General features: G+C 36.6%; 1 protein-coding gene across 3 annotated transcripts in view; it reads right to left on the bottom strand.

The window, feature by feature from the left end:
• LOC150102123 (tRNA (32-2'-O)-methyltransferase regulator THADA-like) overlaps positions 1–25629 on the bottom strand; it is a 694369-nt gene that overhangs the window by 125085 nt on the left and 543655 nt on the right. For all 3 annotated transcript variants that reach the window (XM_090398691.1, XM_090398692.1, XM_090398693.1), the window contains one exon: positions 6562–7019. In XM_090398691.1, coding sequence (XP_090254817.1) covers positions 6562–7019 — 458 coding nt within the window. The remainder of the gene's footprint in view (positions 1–6561; positions 7020–25629) is intronic.

Genomic DNA, 25629 nt, shown 5'->3' with positions numbered 1-25629 from the left:
ATGTTCTCCATTCACAATGTAGTTGATATTTTACATGGTTCTGCCTATTTTCATTATCTTCGTCTTTTTAATGCTGATCTTCATACCGTATCTACTGCTACAGTTATTCAATTCAGTCAAGGAATCTTGCAGCCTTGTAGTGGATTTATTTAGAAGTATAACATCATCCACATAAAGCAAAGAACTGAGATTAACATCTCCAATTTTGATATCAGGTTTAACACCACTTTCCTTCATAATGTGATCCATATAGATAATGAATAACAGAGGGGATAATGTACATCCTTGTCTGACACCAGATTTAACATTAAACCATCTTCCTGTACTTCCTTCAATTCTATCTGCTGACTTACAACTGAAATAAAGACTAAGTATTACGTGATATAATGATCCATTTACACCATATAACTGTAGCATTTTGAATAGCTTCTTTTTTGGCACCTTGTCATATGCCTTTTCCAGATCTACCAAAGTTAAACACAGATCTTTGTTATATTCCCATGATTTCTCAACTAACTGTCGTAAAGTGAAAATCTGATCCTGACAACCTCTATTTGGCCTGAATCCAGCTTGTTCTTCACCAAGCTTCTCTTCCACAATCCTTCTCAACTGTTTCTCAAGTACACTTGTATATATCTTAGCAGGAACACTCAGTAATGAAATACCTCTGTAATTCTCACATTCAGTTTCATTTCCCTTTATACAAAGGGAACTATAAGTGCTCTACTCTAATCATCTGGAATTTGTCTCTATATCCAGGCCTCCTGAACTATGCAGTGTAGCCAATATAAGACTTTTATACCTCCATAGTTGAGCATTTCTGGTCCAATATCATCTACTCCTGCTGCCTTTCCACATTTCAGGCTTTTCATGTTTTTTTCTACTTCAAGTGTGGATATGTATTGCGGACTGCATGTTTGGTCAGTGTTTTTTACCACTGCACTGTCATCACTGCTTGTTTCATTCAGCAATTTTTCAAAATAATTACTCCATACTCCAAGGATATCTTTTTCTCTTGTTTTCCTGTCACGTTTATCTTCTCTAATTCCTTTTACAGCGCTCTTTTCTCCATTTCTGAGCTTCTTCAGCAACCTCCAGAATATCTTGCCACCTTCTTGATATTTATTTTCAATGTTCTTACCGAAGTCCTTCCATGACTTTTGTTTAACTAGTTTTACAGAGTGTTTAGTTTTCTTACATTTTCTCTGTATTCTCTAAGAGCACAAGCTGACTTATTTGTCAGGAACATTTGATATGCTTTCTTCTTTTTCTTTCACTGCTTTTTAACTTCCAGTGTCCACCATGGAGTTCTGATTTTTCTATCCTTATAGCAAACTTCACCACATGCCTCTCTGGCAGAATCAATCAGTGTTTTCTTCAGGGCTTGCCACTGAATCTCCAAGGTTTGTTTCCTGTTCTCAAACTCTTTCATTTTTTCTTCAATCATATTTGTGTATTTTAATCTGCAGTTCACATATGAGAGCTGCTCAACTTTTATTCACTTTAAAACTTTCTTAAATGTTATTCTTTTCAATATGATATTCAATTTTATCCAGCTGAAGACTAAATGGTGATCACTTCCAATTTCAAATACTGTGTAGACTCTGGTGTCCTGCACCAGGGAAAAAATATCACTATCAACAATAACATAGTCAATGAGACTTTTCTTAATCCTTGTCTCTTCTCTTCATGTGAATTTGTGCACATTTTTATGTTGGAACATTGTGTTAGTAATAACCAGTCCATGTCTGAGCAATCCAACAGGTATTTGCCATTATTATTAGCTTTGTTCTTTTCTTCAAATTTTCCCAAAATATTTTTGTAGGTCCGACAATCATTTCCTACTCTGCTATTTAGATCCCCAACAAGAACCAACTTTTCTTTTTTCATTGTGTCAGTCGCTTTCTAAAAAGCCTCAAAAAATTCCTCGACTTCTACCTTAGTAAAACCGTCTGTGGAACCATAGGCACAAATAAGTCTCACTGTCAAGTTTCTCCATTCTGATATTTGCCCACATCACTCTACTTGAGATTGGCTGCTCTTCAAGTAGACTAGCCTTGTATTTAGTGTTGAATACTATGGCTACTCCTTTTCCTTGATTGTCATTACCTGAATATAACATTTTGTATTTATTGCTCAGGAAGATCTCACCAGTTTTTAAATTTTTCATTTCTTATGTGGAGGTCTCCTCTCAGTTATATAGCTCTGACCCTTAAGCACCACTGACTATTTGTCATACATTGAAAAATTCTGCTTGCATCAATTTTATTAAACCCCTTTATTATCTCAAAAGTTTCTATCATGTCCCCTCTTTTCTGCCTATCAACTAAACTTTGTAACCCACCAACCTTCAACCTATCCTCGTATGGAGTATTCCACAGACCTGTCACCATCTTGGTCACTCATCTCTGAATCTTTTCAACCACCTCCTGGAAACCTAGGTTACCAAATATACAAGTAGTCAAGATATGGTCAAAATATAGCCTCATAAAGAGGGATAATAGCTTCCTTATCTTTTCTTGCTAATGTGCTTTACAACATCCAAGTAATTCATTGAACTATTTTAAGAACTTTTGCAATATGTCCTCTGGAGGTTTAACTGTTTGTCCACCATTATCCCCAGGTCCCTAGCCTCATCAATTTCCTGCAAACCAATACCATCAATATGATATACCACATGCAATCTTTTCAACCCAGTGCATAATCTTACATTTTGCAACATTAAATTGACAAGCTCCTTTTGCCTACAGTGCCAAGTAATTTAAATCATCCTGCAGGATATCTACATCACCTTTATCAACTGTTGTTCTCTCTAACTTTGCACCATTAGCAAACAACCGAATATTTCCTCTTAAATCTTTCCAAATTTCATTGATTACAAATTAAGAGTAGTGGCCCTAGTACCAAACCCTGAGGTAATCTGCTAATAACTATTATTCTTCTAGATTCCACCCCCACCATATACTACTCTCTGGTGTCTGTCCATCAGCCATCTCCCTATTCTTGCTACTAGCCTCATATCCATTCCCATCCTTTTTGCAATAGTTTTCCATGTGGTATTCTGTCAAATGCCTTGACTAAGTTGAGCATTATCATGGCACAGCCATTATCTTTATCTAACTCTGATGTCACTTTATTATAAAATGTGAACAAGTTACTAAGACAGGACCTACCCTTTACACAGCAATGCTGCCCACTATAGAGTATCACATCCTTATCCACCCACTGTTGTATTTTACATTTTCACCATCTTTTTCAATACTTTAACAACCACTCCTTATATATTAATTCGTCTGTAGTTTGCTAACTCTGTCTTGGAGCCACCTTTATGCAATGGTACTATCTCACCCCTTTCCGCTCCCTTAAAGCCCTGCCAGAGATGAGACTTAGATTGAGTCACTTCATCAGAGGAAATGCCAATTCTCTTGACATTCAAGTAGCGTACTCTGAAATCATTGATTTCTCACATATTTTTCAAAAAGTGAAAATCTGATCAGTCTTGCCAAATTCCATTTAGCCTGAAACCATGCTTATTCTTGTCCAAGTTTCACTTCCACAATCTTTTTTGACATCTTTTCACATATGCCTGCTAAATCTTAACTGGAACACTTAGTATAGAGATTCCTCTTTAATTCCCCTCCTTCCTTTTTTTATAGATGGGAACTAGTAGAGCTCTGCTCCAATCATCTGGAATACGACCTTCTTAATTATACAGTGTACCATTAGATAACTTTTATACTTCCATATTTGAGTATTTATGGTTGAATATCATCTACTCCAGCTGCCTTTCCACATTTCAAGTTTTTGATGGCTTTTTTGATCCCCCAGTCTTGATCTGTACTCCTATTCGTATTCCTCTCAAAAATGTTCTAATATGGTTTTGTCCCTGCTTGTTTAATTTAACAGTCATTCAATGTAATTATTCTAGACACCTAGAATATCCTTATCTTAAGTTTTGATGTCACCTTTCTCATCACTGATTTGCTTTACAGTACTCCTCCATTTCTAAGCTTTTGCAATAGCCTCTAGAACATTTTGTATCTTCCTAATATTTATTTTCTATAATCTTACCAAAATTTTCCCATGACTTTCATTTAGCTACTTTTACACAGAGCTTCATTCTCTTATATTTTTATCTGGATTCTTTTAGGGCTTCTGTCAATTTATTTGCTGGGAATTTTTGTTATACTTTCTTTTCTTTTTTTACAGAACTGCTCCTTAAACTTCTTGTGACCACAATGGGGTTCTTATTTTTCTATCCATATAGAAAACTTCACCACATACCTCCCTAGCTGAATCAATCAATGTTTTCTTCAGAGTCTGGTTCTCGCTTTCAAACTGCTTCAAATTTTCTTCAATAGTGTTTGTATAATCAAGTCTATAATTTACATGTAAAAGCTTCTCAACTTTGATTCTTTTTAAAACTTTTTACATACTGTTATTTTCATTGTAATATCCATTTTTTTTTTATCTTGCTCAGCAGTAAGTAATGGTCACTTGCAATTTCTTCCAAATTTGAAACCAACACCATTAAGAGATCTGTATACTTTGGCTGGTATTGCACCCCTTTCAATTCGAAGATCTGCATTCTCAGCTGATGAAAGACACAGCCAAATTAATGATGAGTGTCACCCACTATGTGGCCAGACTACAGTGCATCCAAAGCCTAAGATCCCAACATAGCTTTCTAGGAACAGCTGAGAGTAATACTGGTATTCCAACAGCTGAACATCTTCAATGTGGTGCCCACTTGGAAAGCCTCAACAGACTAGGAAAAATAGGATGCCGCAAACAAAATCTCATCAAATGGGCTACCTCATTGGACCTGATAATTGTGAGTGTGGGGCAATCCAGTCCATGGAACACCTTCTTTCTTGCTCTCTTCTTCAATCCCCTTGCACAAAAGAGGACCTTACATCCTGCACAAAAAAGAGCAGTTGAGTGTGCAAGATACTGAAGGAACATCTGACCATATTTACTGTATATAATTTATATATAGTTTCTTTTTCCTTCATATTTTACCTATTATTTCCTGTATAATTTACCTATTAAATTTAACTTCTCATTTGTAATGTATTCTAATTTGTTGTAAATAATATTGCACCAATTACTTACTACTGGCACTTGTGATTGGATATGAAATAAATAACTTCCAATTTCAAATCCACTGTACATTCTTGTATCTTGAAACAGCATGAAGATATCACTATCAATAATGATATAGTTAATGATGTTTTTCTTATTTCTTGTGTCTTCTCTCCACATAAACTTGTGCACATCTTTATGGTGGAAAGTGATGTTAATGATGACTTGTACGTTTCATGAATGGTTGATAAGTTCATGTTGGACTAGTGTGCACAGATCTGGTTGCCTGGTTTCAAGAAGATGAGGATATTAGAAAGTCCAGAGAGTGTTTACTAAGTCAGTGTCAGGTCTATGAAATGTCAGAATATAAGGAAAGATTGAGGGAATGCAACTTCCGAGCCTTCTTAGATAGAAGAGGAGAGGGAATATGATTGAAACATAAGTTAGTGAGGGTTTGTTACCAGGCTAATGAAGAGGAGATATTTCATAGAGTAGAGGAAGGCTAGGAGAGGAGTAGAGGCTATCCCTTGAAGCTGTATAAGGAAGGTGTGTACAGAGTAGTGAGAAGCAGTTCTTTGCATGGAGAGTGATTGATGAGTGGAATGAATTGCATGATAGTGAGTGCAGAAACTGTAAATGCGTTTAAAGTATGGTTCAATGGTCTTCTTGCATGAGAGAGTATAGGCCTCACACCATAAGTCCTTTAACTCCATGGAGGTCAGATATTAATAAAAATAGAAAAAATACATGATATTTGACAGGAAGGTTCAAATATGGAAGTATGAAAGTTTTACAGTGATTGTGCTGCTTAATTCAGAAGGCTTGGTTAGAGGATTACATTGTAGATAATTGGAATGTGATCTTCTGACCATCTATAAAAAAGAGAAATAAACAAGAGGAATTTTCATATGGAGTGTTTCAAGTAAAATTTATGCATGCATTCTTGAGAAGAGGCTAAGAAAAATTGTGTAAGATAAACTTGGAAAACAGGCAAGCCAGGTTCTGTACAAACAGAGGTTGTGAGGATCAGATCATCACTTTAACAGAAATTATTGAGAAATCAGTGGAATATAACAAGGATCTGTATTTACATATTGTAGATATGGAAAAAGGAAAAGCAAAATGTCAAGAGAAAAGCTGTTCAAATTGCAATACACTATATTTGAGATGCAATTCAGCAGCTTTCAGAACAATTTTGTGCATTATAAACCATACAAAACTTTTTTGTCATGTTTCGAAGGACCTGTACTTTAATATCACTATTGATTATTGCCGGTTGAATGATAATGCTGCACTGTATTATTTTATTTAATGGAATACCATAACTGTGCAACACATTTTGTTAAGAGATGAGAACTGAAAATCGAAAAGCTGCAAAAATACAAAAATATTGGGATTATAAACCATACTCAAATAAATAAATTTAATTAAAAATTACTCTAATATTAAATTGTGGATGTATTATTAAAAACTTACTATTATTAGACAACCAACATGATTTTCACTATTTGTTGCCATTGCTACTAGCATTTCACTTAATTCACAAGATGATAATAAAATATTATACAACTTTTCTCTGTTTAAAATGGATTCAATACATTTGACAACTGAATTTTCATCCTCCTCTTCATCAAAGAATACACAATTATAAACAGTATCCATAATGGTATCTAGTTTATTGTTCTCATTAGCAACAATTAACTTTCTCACTATTCTTAGAATAGTTAGCCGTACTTCATAATTTGGTGATGAAAGTGCAAAAATGATAAATCTGGGAAACTCCAAACTTTTATCTTCTAAAAAAGATATGTATACTGACATAAGCAGAGTAAGCTGCATAGCAGATACTAAGTACAGTTCTTTTCCAGGACATAACAGCTGATCACAAACTTTCAATTCAGGCTGATTCTTCAAGAAATGTTTAAGTATATCATCTGAAATAAGAAAAAATAAAATAAAATAAATATAACATATATTTCCTAATAGGCCTTGTAGACTGTAGTGTGTGGGCCTGATATATAAAAAAAATTGAATTAAAAAATATATATAAAAAAAAAATTAAAGTGCAGGCTGCATACAATAATTATTATTATTATACTACATTCACACCCTCCATGGAGTTAGCAGACTCATCATGGTAGGCTCATTCTAACAAGATATTTATCATATTCTATGCAATCGCAACATGTTCTAGTAATGAATTCCTTTCACTCACAATTCTCCTTGCAAAAAATCTACTCCTCATACCCTTCTTTACCGCACACTTTTTCTTCTTTAGTACTTGTTTTCTTTACATAGTCCAGAAATCCTGCTCTAGAGACCAAACATGAAACTTTTTCAAGGAAATACAGCCATCTAATATGCAAGTGTGGTTTCATGCCTAAAAAACAATCACAAACATCCATGCCATTGATAGGATTCAAACTCAGCCTGTTAGTTGGAGTGAATACGTTAACATTAACCATCTGTATGAAAAGGCTGACAATATTTTTAATTATCATCAATTTCTGGCATATATCCTCAAGGGAATGTGAGCACTATTTCCTACTTGAAATTTTCTTTCAAATTAATCCAAATTGAAGACTGACAAATGTTATTTGTCAGGTTTTCAATAGTGCAATATTTTGCATTTGATCTTCTACGGCAACAAACATTCTCTTGGCTGAGTAGGTATCATCATCATTATCATCACAAACCATGGGCTCACTGCCTGTTGGTGTCCGATGCTTCCTTCACTATCTTCTTCAACCTTTCTTTGTCACAGTTTCTGTAAACCCATTCCACACCAGTCCTTTATGCTGTATATCCATTCTCTGTATGGTCTACCGCTTCTGTTTACACCATCCATAATACCTGTTAGATCTGAAACAGGCTACCTCACTCTAAATGAGGTTACCCTTTCCAGAGTCTAACAGTAAACATAAATTAAATAAGCATACTTATCATTTAGCACAGTGTGACTATGTTTTATAGGAAATAACATCTTGCAAATTAAATTTTGGACTTTTGAATTGAAGTTAACGTATCAGAATATTTTGCCACCTTCTAGAAAATAAATATCAAGAAGGTGGCAAAATATTCTGGAGGTTGTTGAAGAAGCTTAGGAATGGAGGAAAGAGTGCTGTAAAAGGAATTAGAGATGATAAAGGTGACATGAAAACAGGAGAAAAAGATATCCTTGAAGTATGGAGTAATTACTTCTGCTCAATGAAACAAGCAGTGATGACTGCACAGCGGTAAAAAATACTGACCAGGCATGCAGTCAGGAATACATATCCATACTTGAAGTAGAAAAAGCCATCAAAGGCTTGAAATGTGGAAAGGCAGCAGGAGTAGATGATATTCGACCAGAAATGCTGAAATGTGGTGGTATAAGAGTCTTACAGTGGCTGCACTGCATAGTTCAGAAAGCCTGGACAGAGGGACGAATTCCCGATGATTGGAGTAGAGCTCTCATAGTACCCATATATAAAAAGGGAAATAAAACTGAATGTGAGAATTACAGAGGTATTTCCCTACTGAGTGTTCCTGGCAAGATCTATGCAAGTATACTTGAGAAACGGTTGAGAAGAATTGTGGAAGAAAAGCTTGGTGAAGAACAAGCTGGATTCAGGCCAAATAGAGGCTGTCAGGATCAGATCTTCACTTTACGACAAATAGTCGAGAAAGCATGGGAATATAACAAAGATCTGTATTTAAGTTTTGTCGATTTGAAAAAGGCATATGACAAGGTGCCAAGAGAGAAGCTATTCAATACGCTGCAGTTATATGGTGTCAATGGGGCATTATATCAAGCAATACTTAGTCTTTATTTGAGTTGTGAGTCAGCAGTTAGAATTGAAGGAAGTACAGGAAGATGGTTTAATGTTAAATCTGGTGTGAGACAAGGATGTACATTATCCCCTCTGTTATTCATTATCTATATGGATCACATTATGAAGGAAAGTGGTATTAAACATGATATCAAAATTGGAGATGTTAATGTCAGCTCTTTGCTTTATGCGGATGATGTTATACTTCTAAATAAATCTGCTACAAGTCTGCAAGATTCTCTGACTAAATTGAATAGCTGTTGTAATAGATATGGTATGAAGGTCAGTAATAAAAAGACAAAGACAATGAAAATAGGCAGAATCATTGAAAATGTCAACTGTATTGTGAATGGAGACCCTGTGGAACAAGTAAAACATTTCAGCTATTTAGGCACGATTTTTACTGAAGATGGTAAATTAAATATAGAAATAGACAACAGAATAAGCAAAGCTGGTATGATGGGAAGTCAATTGAATAAATTCATATGGAATAAGAGAGAAATTAGCTGGAACACTAAATTAGCTGTGTACAAGACAGTGTTCAAACCAGTTTTAACTTATGGATCTGAGAGCTCGGTCAGAAGTAAAACACTTGACCAAAGACTAGAGACCACAGATATGAGAGTCCTGAGAAAGATTATAGGTGTGAACAGATGGTATCAATGGCAATATCATATTAAAAACGAGGATATTAGGAAAGAACTTGACATTGTCAGCATCCAGGAATGTGTTAGCAGAGCTAATCTCAAGTGGTATGGTCACTTAAACAGAATGAGCGAGGAAAGATTAGCAAAACAAGTGTTCTCTGCCAGGTTGGCAGCAAAACAACCTAGAGGAAGACCAAGATATAGGTGGATTGATACTGTTCAAAGTGCTTTAGACGATAGAAATATAAGATCTGATAATGTTGGAGTCTTGACAAGTAACAGACTGATTTGGAGGAAAATTGTAGATAGGAAATTAATAATGATGTAATTTTTTCATGTAGTACTATCATATCCTGTACACCCCTTGAGGGTACATGGCAGGAATTTGATGATGATGATGATGTATCTGTATATCAAATGTAACTGTAAGTCAACAAAAAGGGGCAATTGTAAGAGAAATTATTAGTGATATTCTACACGTAAAAGAATGTAAATTATTAGGCAAGATGGGGCAAAGGTTGCCCTAATGCTACAAGAGAAGCATAAACGCCCGCAGGTGTTACATCTGAGAAAATATCATGATGCATACATTCCCGGAATTAGAAAGCCCCGTATGAGGATCGGTGAGGTCACCCAGTCGGGGACCAATCGGCAGGACGATAGGAGAAATCAAACTTGGAAAGGTGGCGCTCTTGGGGAGCGAATAAACCCACAACACAAAGAGAAACCCCTCCGTTTTGTTTGTTCCTGTATTCTCACCGTGTGCTACAAGTGTTCATCGTGGTTCAGTTCTTATTTTTAAGAGCTGGCCTTCGAGAAGTTCCAGCATGGCACTGCCACAGCAAGATCGAACGTAGGCCGTCAATGAGAAGAAGCGTTGACGTAAATCCATAGCAAAGAAACAGTGCCCGATTCAGGAAGAGCATGTGAATCCCACGTGGCATTAGAATCAAGAAAGCCAGAACAACCTTCACAAAGAAGGACGGAGAGAAACCGAAACAGTGTAGATAAGTACTTTCATATGTTCTAGCTCCTTTTAGAGAAATTGACTAACAGTACGGAAAAGAGCGTATTTCATATATGTGATAAAAGGAAGTAGGAAGAATTGAAATTTATGTGAATAACTCTATGCCTTTGGACTGAATTTTAAGAACTATTAGTTTATTAGATATTCTGTTGTGATCCACTCAAGGGAAGAGTGTCCTTGATAAATGTGGCGGTCGAGTTTAGCTAGTCTAGAAAACGTGTTTTTAAAGTTAAATATAGTGTGGCTTTTTGTCACAAATTGTACTGCAATTGTGCATCGGTTAGAAACAAGTGTCCTTCAGTGGTATTATTGTTTAGAACTGTGTTGTATATATTGTGTTTTCACTGCCGTTTGTTTCACTATATCAACGTGTAAAGATGGCGTCCAACAAGAAACGTACGTCAGCGCGCACGCAGGACTTCTACTACTACACGAAAGGCTGGCTCAGCGTTAGATTTTTCGCAATGGATGCGTTGCGGAAACTGCTATATGTATGCACCGAAAAATGTGAAGGATCTGTGGTCGGTCTGGCAAAATGAGAAGAACAAAAATGTCGACGTATGTGAGAAGTGTCGGGATAGGCTGGAGCGTTTAGGAATGGAAGCTGATATCGGGACCGTAGCGGAAGAACTTCGGCAGGAGTTTATGAAAATGAAAAATGACCTTCATCTTCTTCATGAGGAAGTGGAAGTGATCGGTAAGGAGATACTGGAAGTTAAAGCTGAGTTTAATGTGTTAAACAGAGAAATTAGGACTATAGAGATTATTTTAGCTGAAGTAACTAGAACAGGATTACATATGGGTGAGTCTTTGGTGAATGATTCAGTAATAAATAGTATGGGAGTGATTGGGAGTCAACATAATAAAACCACAAGTGGCCTAGAAGAAATGAGATGTAGTGAGAGTGGGGGGGTAAGTAATAGAGAGTTGAGTAATGAAGCTGGGAGAGTCATGCTGAATAGTGTAGAGAATGAGTCCATGAGTGTGGACTTGAATGAAGTTAAGAGTGGTAAAATATATGGTGATTCTATGATTAAGGGTATGGAGAGTGGTATGCATGAGGAGTGCTTGGCTGATGGGACAATAGAAAGAGTGGCTTTAGCAATAAAGAGAGGGCATGAAGCAAACAAGATGATAGTTATGGTGGGTACGAATGACCTGAGAGGTAGTATAAATCGGGTAGGAAAAGATTTAAGAACATTATTAGATATTGTGAAGAGGAAAAGTGTCAATGGGAGAATAGTGTGTGTGCTGCCTCGTTTTGACAATTACGAGTTAAGTAGACGAGCAATGATAATGAATGATATGATTGCAAGAATGTGCAGAAAAAGAGGTCTGGAGTTTGTTGATGTTTGGAGTGTGTTTGAAGGAAAAAGGCAGTTGTATGCTAGAGATGGACTGCATCTTAACATGGAAGGACATAAGCGATTGAAGAAGTTATTGTTTTCTGAACAGGTTGAAGTTATTGGGCAGGGAAACTAATATTGAAAAGGTTGGGTGTAAGAGAGAGAAACTTTAGCACTGATTGTGTATTTATTGATCCTTATAGGCTGAATAAATTGCAGAAGAGAGGGGATAAAAATCGGCATAGGACTACGGTAGTTAGTGACTTATATATCAGTTCTAAAGCCGGTACAAGATCTAGAGGGAATCTGCAATTTTTGTATACCAATGCTAGAAGCATTCGAAATAAGAGAGAAGAATTTTTGGCATTAGTCAGTGAAATCTCACCAAAAGTTGTAGGCATTAGTGAAACTTGGCTGTCAGCAGAAGATGTGGTCACTGGAATTGAATGTGATGGGTACAGTATTTTCAGGGAGGATAGAGAAGATAGAACAGGAGGAGGAGTACTGTTGATGATAGCTGATGTGTTGCAGCCAAAGAAAGTAGTATATCATGATGATAGACATGTGAATGAGAGTTCATTTGAGGCAGTCTGGTGCGAAATAGTGACCAACGCAACCAAATATACAGTTGGATGCTGCTATAGGCCAGGGAGTACGGGGGGAGATATTGAATTCATGCATCAGCAACTTAGTGCAATGAGTGAAGGCTTGGTGATTATTATGGGGGATTTTAATTACGGTGATATCAATTGGAAGGAGGAAATATCACGTAGCAAAAAGGAAATGGAATTCATACATCTTCTACGAGATAATTACTTGAAACAGCACGTAACTGAAGGGACACGTGGTGTGAGAGTGTTGGACCTGGTTATTGGTTCAGAGGTTATATGCATAAGTAAGGTGTCCTCGTTACCTCCAGTTGGTGAAAGCGATCATGTGGTATTGACTTGGGAGGTTGCAAAATCTGTGGATTTTTCTATTAAGAAGGGGTATGTACGGAACTACAGGTTAGGCAATTATAACAAGCTTTGGAGTGAGCTTGCAGCCATCCCATGGCAGAACATATTGCAAGGGAAAGATGTTAGCAGTGCTTGGGATAAAATCAGCGGGTATCTGAGGAAAGCAATATCATATTGTGTCCCCATGGTTAGGAGGTCAAACAAGGCAGGCATTAGATGGATGAGCAGTAGTATCAAGCTTGAACTGCAAAAAAAGAAAATGTTATGGAGAATTTACAAGGAGAAAGGCGATCAGGACACCCATGAGCAGTACAAGGCTCAAGCTAGGAAGGTTACCAGCATAGTAAGAAAAGCTAAATCAGATTATGAGAAGACCTTAGCCAAAGAGATCAAGGGTAATCCCAAAGAGTTCTTCCGCTATGTGGCAAGTAAGAGGAAGAATGACTTCGGAAGGATAACCTTAGTGGATGCTGATGGTATTGAGGTGACAAAATCAGATGTAATAGTCGAGTTACTGAGTGATCACTTTTCAAAAGTCTATCACCCAAGTGAGGATATCTCTATACCTACAGCAATACCTAATGTGAGAATTGAAGCTAAAGAATCAGAGGTATTAAATACAGGGTGTTCGGGATAAATTTGACATATTTATAATTAATTATATTTTTCCGTAAGTTACATGTATTAACACACACTTCTCTTCATTTAAAAGTTTGGACCCTTCTTCATTCATATACAAGATGTCAGAAAGGATGGATAGCTGGAACCCACCTGAATCATGGAAGAGAATAACTTGTATCATGATGATTCGTGCCCGCCATCAAAATAAAGATATTACGACTGCTGCCCAATGCTCCCTGAATACAGTAAAAACAATCAGGCATGAACTAGAGACTTGCAATGGTGACTACGAGGATGTAGCAAGAAGAAAGATCCCTAGCAGACGATCTGATTGCGTTCGTACAGCAGAATTCCTCGCAAATCTGCAGGAACAGGTGTTGAAGAACCCTGGCATTGGAATTCGGGCTTTGTTCGTGGAGTTGCTAACTGTAGTCAAGCCCTGGATAACAAGGGTAGCCAATGGTAGGCCGTATGTATGGCAGCAGGATTCGGCCCCTTGCCACACCTCTGGGAAAAGTCAAAAATGGTTGTCTGAAAATTTCTACGACTTCACCAGTCCAAATGTTTGGCCTCCAAACTCCCCAGACCTTAACCCCATGGATTATTTTGTATGGGGCGCAGTTGAAAAAGACACCAATCGCACTTCCAGTAATACAAAAGCCCAGTTAATGGATAAAATTAAAACAGTTTTTGCGGCCCTTCCCAGGGAGACTGTAGCATCAGCTTGTTCGAGGTTCCGAAGCAGAATTGAAGCTGTGATCGATGCTAATGGTGGTTATTTTGAGTAAATCTTGTTGATAGTATTGTAATTAACTCTGCCTGTAATGTTTTTTTGTCAATTCATTAAATTTAATAGATACAAAGAAGATTTTCTTTTTCCTTACGAAACTGTCAAATTTATCCCGAATACCCTGTATATTGCAAAACTTAAATGCAAACACTGCGGTAGGCTTAGATGGAATATCAGCTCGGGTGTTGCGTGAATGTGCAAATGAATTGTCAACCCCTCTCACCTGGATATTTAACTTAAGTTTGAACTCTGGTATGGTCCCTAGGGAGTGGAAGTTAGGCAAAGTGGTTCCTTTGCATAAGGGTGGCTCTAAAACTGCAGTATTGAATTACAGACCAATCACCATCTCAGGAGTAGTGGTAAAAGTATTGGAAAAGTTGGTTAAAGACAAAATTCAAGAATGGGTGGATCAGGATATGATACTCTATAGAGGCCAACATGGTTTTGTTAAAGGTAGATCCTGCCTTAGCAATCTATTAACTATTCATAATAGAATAACATCTGAGTTGGACAAAGGAACTGGCTACACAGTGGTACTTCTGGATTTTGCTAAGGCTTTTGACAGGATACTCCATAGAACACTGTTAAGCAAATTGGAGCAGATGGGAATGGATATTAAATTGGTGATATGGATAGGAGAATGGCTCAGGGAGAGATACCATAAGGTGGTGTATGGAGGAGCCGAGTCCAGAATGAGGCAGGTGACCAGTGGTGTGCCTCAGGGCTCTGTGCTTGGGCCAATGTTGTTTAATTTGTATATAAATGATGTAGGAAACGGCTTAAAGGGAGATATTCAGTTGTTTGCTGATGATGCAAAGTTGTGTAGTGCAATAAAAAATCAAGCTGATGTTGAAAGTTTGCAGGAGGATTTAAATAAGCTGGTAAAATGGGCAAAAGAAAATGGATGTCAGTTCAATGTGGAAAAGTGTAAAGTCATGCATTTTGGGATTAAAAGATTACCAGCTGTGTACTACATCGATGGAAAGGTACTCCAAGAGATTGATGAGGCTAGGGACTTAGGGGTATTGGTAGATAGGGAGATGAAGTTCAGAGGACACATTGCTAAGGTGTCCAAGATTGCACATAGGATTACTTGGTTGTTGAGGAACACACTGACATCCAGAGATAAAGAGGTTATTATTCCCCTTTATAAAGCATTGATACTTCCACATTTGGATTACTGTGCTCAGGTCTGGTCACCTGGATTCCTTGGAGATGAGGAGGCTGTGGAGAGGGTTCAGAGAAGAGTGACCAAGTTGGTGAGTGATATAAAAAATGCTCCCTACATTGATAGATTGAGAGCTTGTGGATTGCAGAGATTGGTTGATAGGCGAAGAAGAGGGGATATGATAGAAACATTCAAATTACTAAAAGGTTTTTATAGGATTGATGCAGGGGAAATGTTTCAGCTGTGTGATAGTGATGGAAGAACAAGAGGTCATCTCTGGAAATTAAAGAAGAGTGTGGTTAACAAAGGTGTCAGAACAAGGTTTTTTGCCTGGAGGGTGGTGAATGAGTGGAATTCATTGCCTGACTTAGTTGTGAGCTCTTCGTCTGTAAATGAATTCAAGAAGAGATATGACAGATATTGTTTTGCTAGTTTGGGTCTCCCGCGATGAGTCTACTGACTCCATGGAGATACCCGTAATAATAATAATAATAATAATAATAATAATAATAAATGCCTAGCTGGCCTAATGAGTTGTAACCTAAAATGTCAAAGAAGTTGAGAAAATTGAATTGTAAAGATTTAGAAATCAATGTTTGTTTTAAGAACGAGAGAGTGAGAGGAAGATAAGAGTTTGACTTAGTATTAATAATTGTTTTTTTCCTGTATTATATTAAACAATGAATTCATTAAACTTGTTTGATACCTTTCATGCCTGTATTTCTGACCATGCTGACTGACCCTTCATAGAAATTTCGAACCTGTGATCATATGTGCATGGGGATATCCCAATTTAGAGAGAAAAGGGGCACGATTGAAAATAAACTAGAAAACCTAAGGCTTCTTAATTATAGTAAATGATATTAGTAGCACCTGATGCCCTTTAACTATCCTTAGGCTGAGTTTAACTCTACCCTTAAGGCCCAGGCTGGTGCAGTAAATAAATTTGCCTGAGTGAATAAGGATAGCTTACAGTGATCAGGGAACAGGTATTTCTGGGGGCCCAAAAATTGAGAAATTTGAGATAAGCGATAAGATCACATATTCAAGTAAGATAGATGACTTAGGGATACATGAAGTTAAGGATAGCAGATAGAAGCCAAAGTATATATTAGAAAGTAATTCACGCAAAGAATAATATAAAGGGATAAAAGATAAAAGGAAAAATATAACATACCAAACATTAATGTCTTTATCTTCGGATCCTCACTCATTGTGCAGATGTGAGTAGGTACGCTACTTACTAATAGGCTGTGGATTTGAATCTGAGTATGAAATCCACACCCTGCTTATTGGAGAATAAAGCACTTTAAAAAATTCCATGTTTGCTACAGCTAGGTAGCAAGCTTAATAATTTATGGAGCACCCTTAAGTAACCTTCCTTAATGCTACTTTCAATATAATATACTGTGGATAGGGAGATAAAAGAAAAGTACATACATACATACATCTTCAAGGCCCGCCTTTCCTAATTGGGTTGTGGGGACAATAGCTGCAAGAGGAACTTCCAATGGTCATGATCCTCTGCCACCAAGCTTGGGTGTTCTGGTGGGATTCCCAAATGTGTCCAGCCAAGGTTTTGGATATAATCTATCCAGCGAGTCCTTGGCCTTCTACGTGGAAGGCCAAGGACTCAGCAGTCGCTCTTTGCTAACCCTCCCACCCTCTGGCTTGGCAAAGAGGGACTGCTGAGGGAGCCTCTCTTGTGGCATTTTGACCAGGTGCCCGTACCAACGTAACTGTGTTCCTCAGGGGCTCACTTTAGTAAGTATGGGGCGTGGAAAACCAGAGGTACCTGATGCTGGACCATGCCTTACTTCATGTAATATATATCTGTTATATTATCTGTAGACTGCTAACTCCTCTTTCTCCCTTGCTTCTTTCTTTCTTCTCTTCTTGCTCCTTCCCCCGAATGCTATTAGAGTATTCGAGGTGAATCTTTCCTATTTTGCTGCGTCATTTCGTCTTGTGCTAACAGGACATTATGAAACACTGTAACATGATCAGGCCATCGAAAAATGTTCATACCGCATCGTCCATCGCGCGGGTTACCAAGGGATGTGTTTGGGTTTTAGGCAGAGGGGAACCGTTCGAAAAATACGTTACAGTCTCCATTAGACACCACTCCTCAGCACTCTACTAGAGGAAACTCCATCAATGGGCTTGCTACCCGTTTGGGGAGGTGTTTAGGGGGCAGCACAAAGAAATGGTTCTGCAAAAGTACGGAAATGGCAAAAAAGAAAAGTTTTAATATTAATTATTAGGGATTTTATTCTGCATTTAGAGTAAATCTAGCCTGCATTAGTTGTGACTGAGTGTTGTGTTTGTGTTTTGAAGTTTTTGGTGTGTGATGTGTATGTATTTTGCACTTCTTTGTTTCTTTCTTTCAATTATGGCAGCTGCTGTATCTTGACTGATTGATATATTGTTGTCCAAGAATCCACCACTTACAGATTACATCTTACACAGTATTATAAGATTTTGTGGCATGTATGATTAAAAATGTGATAAGGGGAGGTGGAAAAGGAGATGAATGTCTCCAGGAAATCTAAACAATGGGAAGAAATGGATGACTTTGATATCATTATCTCTGATTTTAGTGATGACAGCAGCGGTGCGATGAAAATGAGTGAGTACCAGCAGAGATAGGACTAGTGTAATTGAGGGCCAAGTAGTGATGGAATTACCATTAGGAGTATGACTGGAAATTCAGAGATTCTGATGATTAGTGTAGATTGTTGTGTCCCATTTTATGATTTTTATTCTATTTTATAATTTCTGCTTATCTATGTTCTACTATTATCTATGCTCGAGATATCACCAAAATTTTTACTAATACTTAAATTATTTCTCCCCTCAGTACCCTTAATATTTGTATTTATACTGCACCTTTTGGGATATTTAGTTTAAGATATTATATACAAAAACAAGGAGAAAGAACTCAAATATGTCTGAAAGTGAAACAATGTTGCAGTCGTGACACTTTATCTCGTTTCTTAACATTAATTTCCCGTGTGATTAGGTTCGTGTTTTTCAAGTGGTGCATTGGACAGCAATTTCAGACACTTTTATCATTGAACAAAGGTTTATTAAATTCCTTAACATGGTACAATTCAATTTTTGTGATTACTCAATTTAATGCTAAACTAAATACTTACAAACTAACATTAGCTTATTACAAGTAATTAGGGTATGACCCTATAATGAGTATTACGATCATGCCGCCATCACAATTCAACACATAAATGCACTTGGAATGGACAAATAAGATTAATTCACACTATTTAACTATTCAAACTTAAGTAGATTAACTAAACCTTTTACTGCACTAACACACAACTATGACATTTTAACTTTCCTATACATTACAATAGACATGCAAAATTCTCAGGACACTTAATCATTCACATAACATTAACACTAGCCAGCTTACTTTTAATATATTCTGTCAGATACTAAAGTCCTAGTATAAATTTTTCTTGGTCACTTCAACAGTTCCGTATTAGAATAATGATACTTATTACAGACAAATTTTAGTTAACATTAGATATATTTTACAGTACCTTTCTTTCTTGAGTTTTTCATATGGGCCTTTACCTTTTTCGGATTGAACTAGCTTGGTATAACCTCTCCGATAATCTGTTTCTCCTACGTTCCTTTTGGAATTGAACTTTGCTTGAGCGGTGTTAACACCTCTCGTAACTTAGGACACACTTTGAATCATCTATATAACGGCTGTACAACTCGCGACGTGGATATCGATATCTTTACAGCTTCCCCGTTCTCGTGGTTGTCACTGAAGTTGAAACACAAAGAATATGTTTCCTTTTCTTTGAGTCTATGGCATTCTTCGCTTCTTACATAGGAAATCTGGAATCGAAATCCCGCTCACTTTTGTTTCCATGTTGTGACGACAGAGATATAATCCCAATCTCCACTCAGGAAAACTGCGTGAAACCTATGCCATGGAGCTCATAGAGAACGCCTCGGGAACAGAACCAAAACAAAAACCAAAAAGTCCTGGGGGGGGGGGTTCAACCCTTTTATACCTGCTCTCCTAACAGCACCTTTTTTTAACTTCTTTTCTCCGCCCCTTCTTGATTTTACTTCACCAACCAATTAGGGTGGCGTTTTTCTGCCAAACGCCCTTTGGTCGGCGAGCCAAACGATGTCTCAATCCGGGAATCGGCCCTGTCTGCGATAGTCTGTTGTTTTTCTTCTGCTAGCCTCTAACTTAATCCCCTTTCCAAACTTTTTCTATGAATTCACTTAATATTTTAATCTCTAGCCTCTCACATACCATCTTTTATGACTAATCCTTTTCTGTCTTATTTAGTTAAAATTTCTCTTTTAAATCATATCACAATATTAATATATTCTTTCTTTTGTTAGTTAGTTTAACAAACACCTTTATTTTTGTTATATATTTTATTGGATGCAAGAATCTTTCTTTTTCTTTTAATTAATTCAGCTATTATCTTTTATGCAGGGTTTTTTAATTTATTTTATTTATTCTTCATGTTACACCATGATAGCTGAGAATTCTATATTCTTAAGATATCAGGGTGTAACAAGATGTGTAGTTGAACATCAAATGAAGGTCGGATGCTTGAGGGAGGAGAGACCTATACTGGCACAGAGAGAGGAAGTGGCAGATATGAAAATTGAGTTCAGGAGTGTGAAGGGAGAGATCAGGAGACTTGAAAGGCTAACAGATGAGAGGTAAACAAGAGAAGAAGTGAAAGAAGTTATGAAAATGACAGAGAAAGGGAGAACAGGAAATGAGAGGAGGTCAGGAGAAGGAATAGAGAGATGAAAGAAAGGTGGGTAAATTAAGAAACAAAGAGAGATAGTACTAGAGAATAGAGAGAGGGAGATACAACTGAGCACAGAAAGATCAGATTTGTGAGGGAGAGATATGTGATGTATGGAGATTCAATGATTCATGGTGTGGTGGTGTGCTAAACAGAATGTTAGAAGTGTTTACCTGGAAGAATAACAGAGAGTTTAACCATGGCAATGAAGGAAGGTGAGAATGTGAATGAAATATAGCTATGGTTTTTATGAATGACTTGAGAGGCAGTGTGAATTGAGTGGCAAGAAATCTGACGTTAATTTTATAGACTGTGCAGCAGGAAGGAAGAAAGAAAGAAGTGCAAGTGGAAAGACAGTAAGCATATTGCCCAGATATGACAATGCTGAGTTACAGAGAAGAGGCAGTAATAATGAATAGTACAACAGGTTGGTTGTATTCCCCCTTAAGAGAAAACATGGAAGGATATGGCACTTATGGTTTTAAGAGTGTATAGCATGAGGTAGAGGCAGGTAGGAGAGCCCTAGGAATGGAGTGATGAGCAGGAAATGTTTGGCAAGCATAAGTGATCTGTCTCCTCTAGTCAAGTACTGAAAATTTTCCTCTATATCAATCCTATAAAAATCTCTTAGTGACTTATGTGTTTCTATCACATTCTTTTTTTCCTGCCTATCAACCAATAAATGTTTGGTAATCTTTGACAGACCATTCATGTTGGAAACTCTCTTTTGGATCCTTTCTACTATTTCTTCCCCAATTAGCATAATAAGCATAGTATATTGTTTTTAGAAACACATATTGCATTTATTGACTTTGAAAAAGCATTTGACTAAGTTAAAAGAAACATATTATTTAACATATTAAAAGAAAGACAAATACCAGATAATACCCTAAAAGCTATCACAAGTATATATGAAAATAATCAAATACAAATAAGATTAAATCACGAGCTATCATATACGAGAGAGATAAACCAAGGGATCCGACAGTGATGTCCCCTCTCAAGATTTTTATTTTTAAAAAATAAAAATCTTTGGCTATCTCATTTAAATCTAAAATAGCTTTCTGTAAGTTACCTTCAGAATTTGTAATTATTATTTGGTCGTCGGCAAAAAGGAGGAGAATGTTTAATGCCGACGACCAAATAATAATTCTAAATTCTGAAGATAACTTACAGAAAGCTATTTTAGATCTAAATGAGATAGTCAAAAATTATGGTATGATAATATCAACAGAAAAATCAAATACTATTGCCTTTAAAGGACAAGATCCAGCAAAAACTAAAATAGTAATAGATAACAAGATCTTAGAACAGGTGAATTCATTTAACTACCTAGGATTTATGATCACATATGACAATGAAAAAGATATAAACGTAAAAATTGCAAAATATTTAAAAATAACTGGTGTAATTAACTCTATATTTAAAACAAACCAGACTAAAAGTATACAATACATTAGTCCTACCAGTCTTAATGTATGGAAGCGAAATCTGAACAATAAAACAAAAAGACAAACAAAGATTAATAATGATAAAAAGCCAAGAGGCTATTTTTTTCGGCAGTGTAAATTAAGTTAAGGGGATAAAAATCCCTCATTATTTTCAGCCGGATGCGAAACTCGGAGATCGAAAACTATCGAAATCTAAGCGTTTCAAGTCGAAGAACTATCGGCAAGTCCAGGCGTAAGTCATCACCTGGGTAGTAGAGTTGCCCTAGTGTTGTACTACCCAGGTGATGACTTACGCCTGGACTCGCCGACAGTTCTTCGGCATGAAACTCTTAGATTTCGATAGTTTTCAATCTCCGAGTTTCGCATCTGGCTGGAAAATAATGAGGGATTTTTATCCCCTTAACTTAAAGATTAATAACAGCAGAAATGAAGTTTATGAGAAAAACTGCAAAGTATACCCTATTTGATCACAAAAGAACAAAAAAATTATGAAAGAATTAAACCAAGAACCAGTAATAGAAAAAATTAAAAAATATAAACATAAATGGATGGAACACGTTCAAAGAATGAAAACAGAAAGATTACCAAAACAATCCTTAAAGTATAAGCCATTAGGAAAAAGAAAACCAGGACGTCCTCTTAAACGATGACTTATAAGGCCGGAACAGACCATGCTAGGCCTAAATCCTTGATATGCATGATGATATTGTTTTTAAGATAATCCAGTTTTTAAGTGAAAGAGTGTAAAGTAAAAAAAAAAATCTCAGAATCTGTCTAGAAATATGGTGATCTTCTAACTAGCAAGACTGATCAAGCAGGTTTAACTTTGAAGGTAACAATGTATGTAACAGCTTTGGCTAATTGGAACTGCAAGGTAGGTTATTACAAATTTATACTTGTAAAAACTTAGAAGGCAACTCGAGGAACTGACTTGGCAGAAAAGAAATCCCATGGTAAAAGAATCAGCAATGCCTGAGAATTAGTTAAAGGGTAATTGAAGAAAGCTATACTGCATTCTCAGGTTTAGGATAATTAATTGCACGAGAATTAAATTGATGAATAACACTATAAAGAAAAGTCGACATAAAAGAAGAATTTTGAAGATCCAATATCATGAGAAGAATGATGATTAAGCTCAGATCACTATAAAGATATAAGCTTGGGCGATAGCCATGGCAAAGAAGGTAAAATTAGATTATGAAAAGCAGTTAGCCAAACAGATCAAAAGAAATCTGAGAAAATTTTATTGTTGCATAGGAAGTAAAAAGAAACATGAGCATGGAAAAATAACATTAGTAAAATGCTGATGGAAAGAAAATATCAGATGAAACAAATAGCTTAGTTGGTCAACCTGAATACATATTTCAGTAATGTATTCAGGTAGACCAATTAGCCTTCTGGATGATGGGGAAGAACTGGATGAAAGAATACGGATAAATGAGTTAGAAGTATTATATTACAAGAGCACGACTCAAACACAGTAGCTAGACTGGATGTGATATCAGTATGGATACTGAAGGAATGTTCAAATTAGCAATGCACCTAACTCAGTTGTTCAATTTCAGTCATACACATGAATGATTCCAAATAGTAGAAGGAGAGCAATATTATTCAATTAGACAAGAGTGTAGCTAAGACTGATGCAATGAATTATAGACCAATTAGTATCTACAATGTGGTGATCAAGATATTGGAATGGCACTGAAGGGTGGGTAGACAATACAACAGAGCGCAGCATGGGTTTGTTAAAAGCAGGTCTTGTTTCAGCAATATACTTATGACTCATAATAGTGTGACAGCAGAGCTGAAAAGGGGGAATGGATATACCATGTTGCTTCTGGATTTTGCAAATGCATTTGACAAGATTCCAAACTGGAAGCTGTAATATAATACCAGCTCAAAGGAATGGGTTTGCAAAATAAATGTGTGACATGGATTAATCTCCCTACCGGCCAATGTGGATGAAATAGTGACACCAAATTGCACTTCTTATCCATGTTATTCAATGGGTTTTAGAGCTTCGTATCCAGATTTATTTCGACATCGTGGCCGGTCGGGGGTTTAATAAGTGGCTGACTGACGGGAACCAAAAAATGACGTATGAGAGTGCTGAGTATATGCTGGGACATTATAGTTAATGATATCAGAGCAGGTCTTATATGTAATATCCAGTTATTTTCTGATGATGCTAAGTTAGGAATAGTGATATGAAATGTAGCTAATATACATTCTATGCATGCTGATTTGAACAGACCAGTTATATGTACAAATGGCAATGAATGTCAATTCAATGTTTCAAAGAATAAGGTTATACATTTTGGATAGAAGTCGCTGCAAGCAGAGTATTATATTATTACTAGCCCTAGAGTTTCCCACAGTCAAATAAACAAACAAACACTTTGTGTTTGTTTGTTTGACAGTGGGAAACTCTGCAATGAGTCTATTGATTTCTTGGAGGTCTAGGGCTAATAATAATTGTTTGTTTGTAAAGTGCCCTGGCTCATTAAATGAGTATATACTCACCAACCACTTTCCAAGAAAAGAATCTCCTCATCCCCTTGCTTACACCTACATTACACAGTTTCCAGGGATGGCCTCTTTATATTCTGTTGTATTATTTTAATATAATATATATATCTTATTATACACTGGCATCCAAAACCTAAGGACAAACACTATTTCTGAAGATTACAACTGCAAATTCAGATGAATCAGCTTGTGGCAATTTGAATACCTGATGATTTCGAGTAGAAAGTGGATACACATTTAAATTTTTGAATTGTGTGCAAAGGGATCACTTGATAGCACTCAACAAGATAAAGGGCAAAGGCTATGCCAAGCAAATTGTGTTTAAAGGATGCTCTTTTCATGAAGCAATAAAGTTGCAAACTTGGATGTTCTTGTAATGTCTCAAAGACATAATGTAGATGATTTCACATTGGGAAGAATTATTGGAAAGCTTGAAGAAAACCAGAGAATTACTGATATTGCCAGAGTTCGGAATCTCACACAGCATTGAATCCAGACTCTGGGCTACATTTCAAACCAATGATATGTGTTTCAGATGTTTGCTAAGAGGTCATTGTCACTCTACCAATGGAGCATGAAGACAGATTTTTGGCTAAAACAATAAAATGTAATCAAAGCACCATGGTGGGTCAGCTTGAAAGTTGACTCCATTCAAGCATAGAAATGTAGATATCTTGACAAACTGTGGCAAGATATCTGTGACAAGTAGGCCTACACTTCTCTCCATTCTCTGTGGTGTTAATTAACTATGGCTGGATTCAATACACATCTTGGGCCTTAAACTCTTAACTGTTCTTTTGACCTTATGCCTAAAAGTGGTTCTTATTCAAGATTTCTCTTGGGAGGGATCTCTTCAAAATGTTTCTCATTCTCTCTTCTCTACAGTTCCCTACAGTACTCTTGCAATCTATTTATGATCTTTTGTTCTTCTGTTAGTACTGCTCGACTCCCGTCGTATTTATTATTCAATTTGGGATTAAACTTGTACTTAAACTCAAGAGCTAATCCAAACATTATTTTACAATTAGCATAATATTTATCCTTGTACTTCCTGATGGGTTTTCCACTTTCTCTGTTTAATCTCTCATATTCTTCAGTCTGTGTGTCTCTTTGTTTCTCCTACCTCCTCCTCTTGATCAGATACTATGTTGATCATGGATCTTTTATTGGACTTAGGTTTTTCTTGGTTGTGTATAGCTTTGACTTTCTGCTGGAGAATTTCAGATGTGCTTTCAATCTCCAAAAGAGCATCTAATTTTTGATGCTCTTTTGGAGACTTAATCCTGGGGAAATTATTGACCTGTTAGTGTCTGATGTCCAGGTATATCGTGGGTCCTTTTGGAGGAAGGTATTAGTATTAGCTAATCTGTTATGTGCATG

The sequence above is a fragment of the Typopeltis vanoorti genome, chromosome 10, assembly GCF_054136105.1.
Source record: "Typopeltis vanoorti isolate ZY-2024b chromosome 10, IOZ_Tvanoo_1.0, whole genome shotgun sequence".
NCBI lineage: Eukaryota > Metazoa > Arthropoda > Arachnida > Uropygi > Thelyphonidae > Typopeltis > Typopeltis vanoorti.
This window is presented reverse-complemented; position numbering and strand designations above follow the sequence as displayed.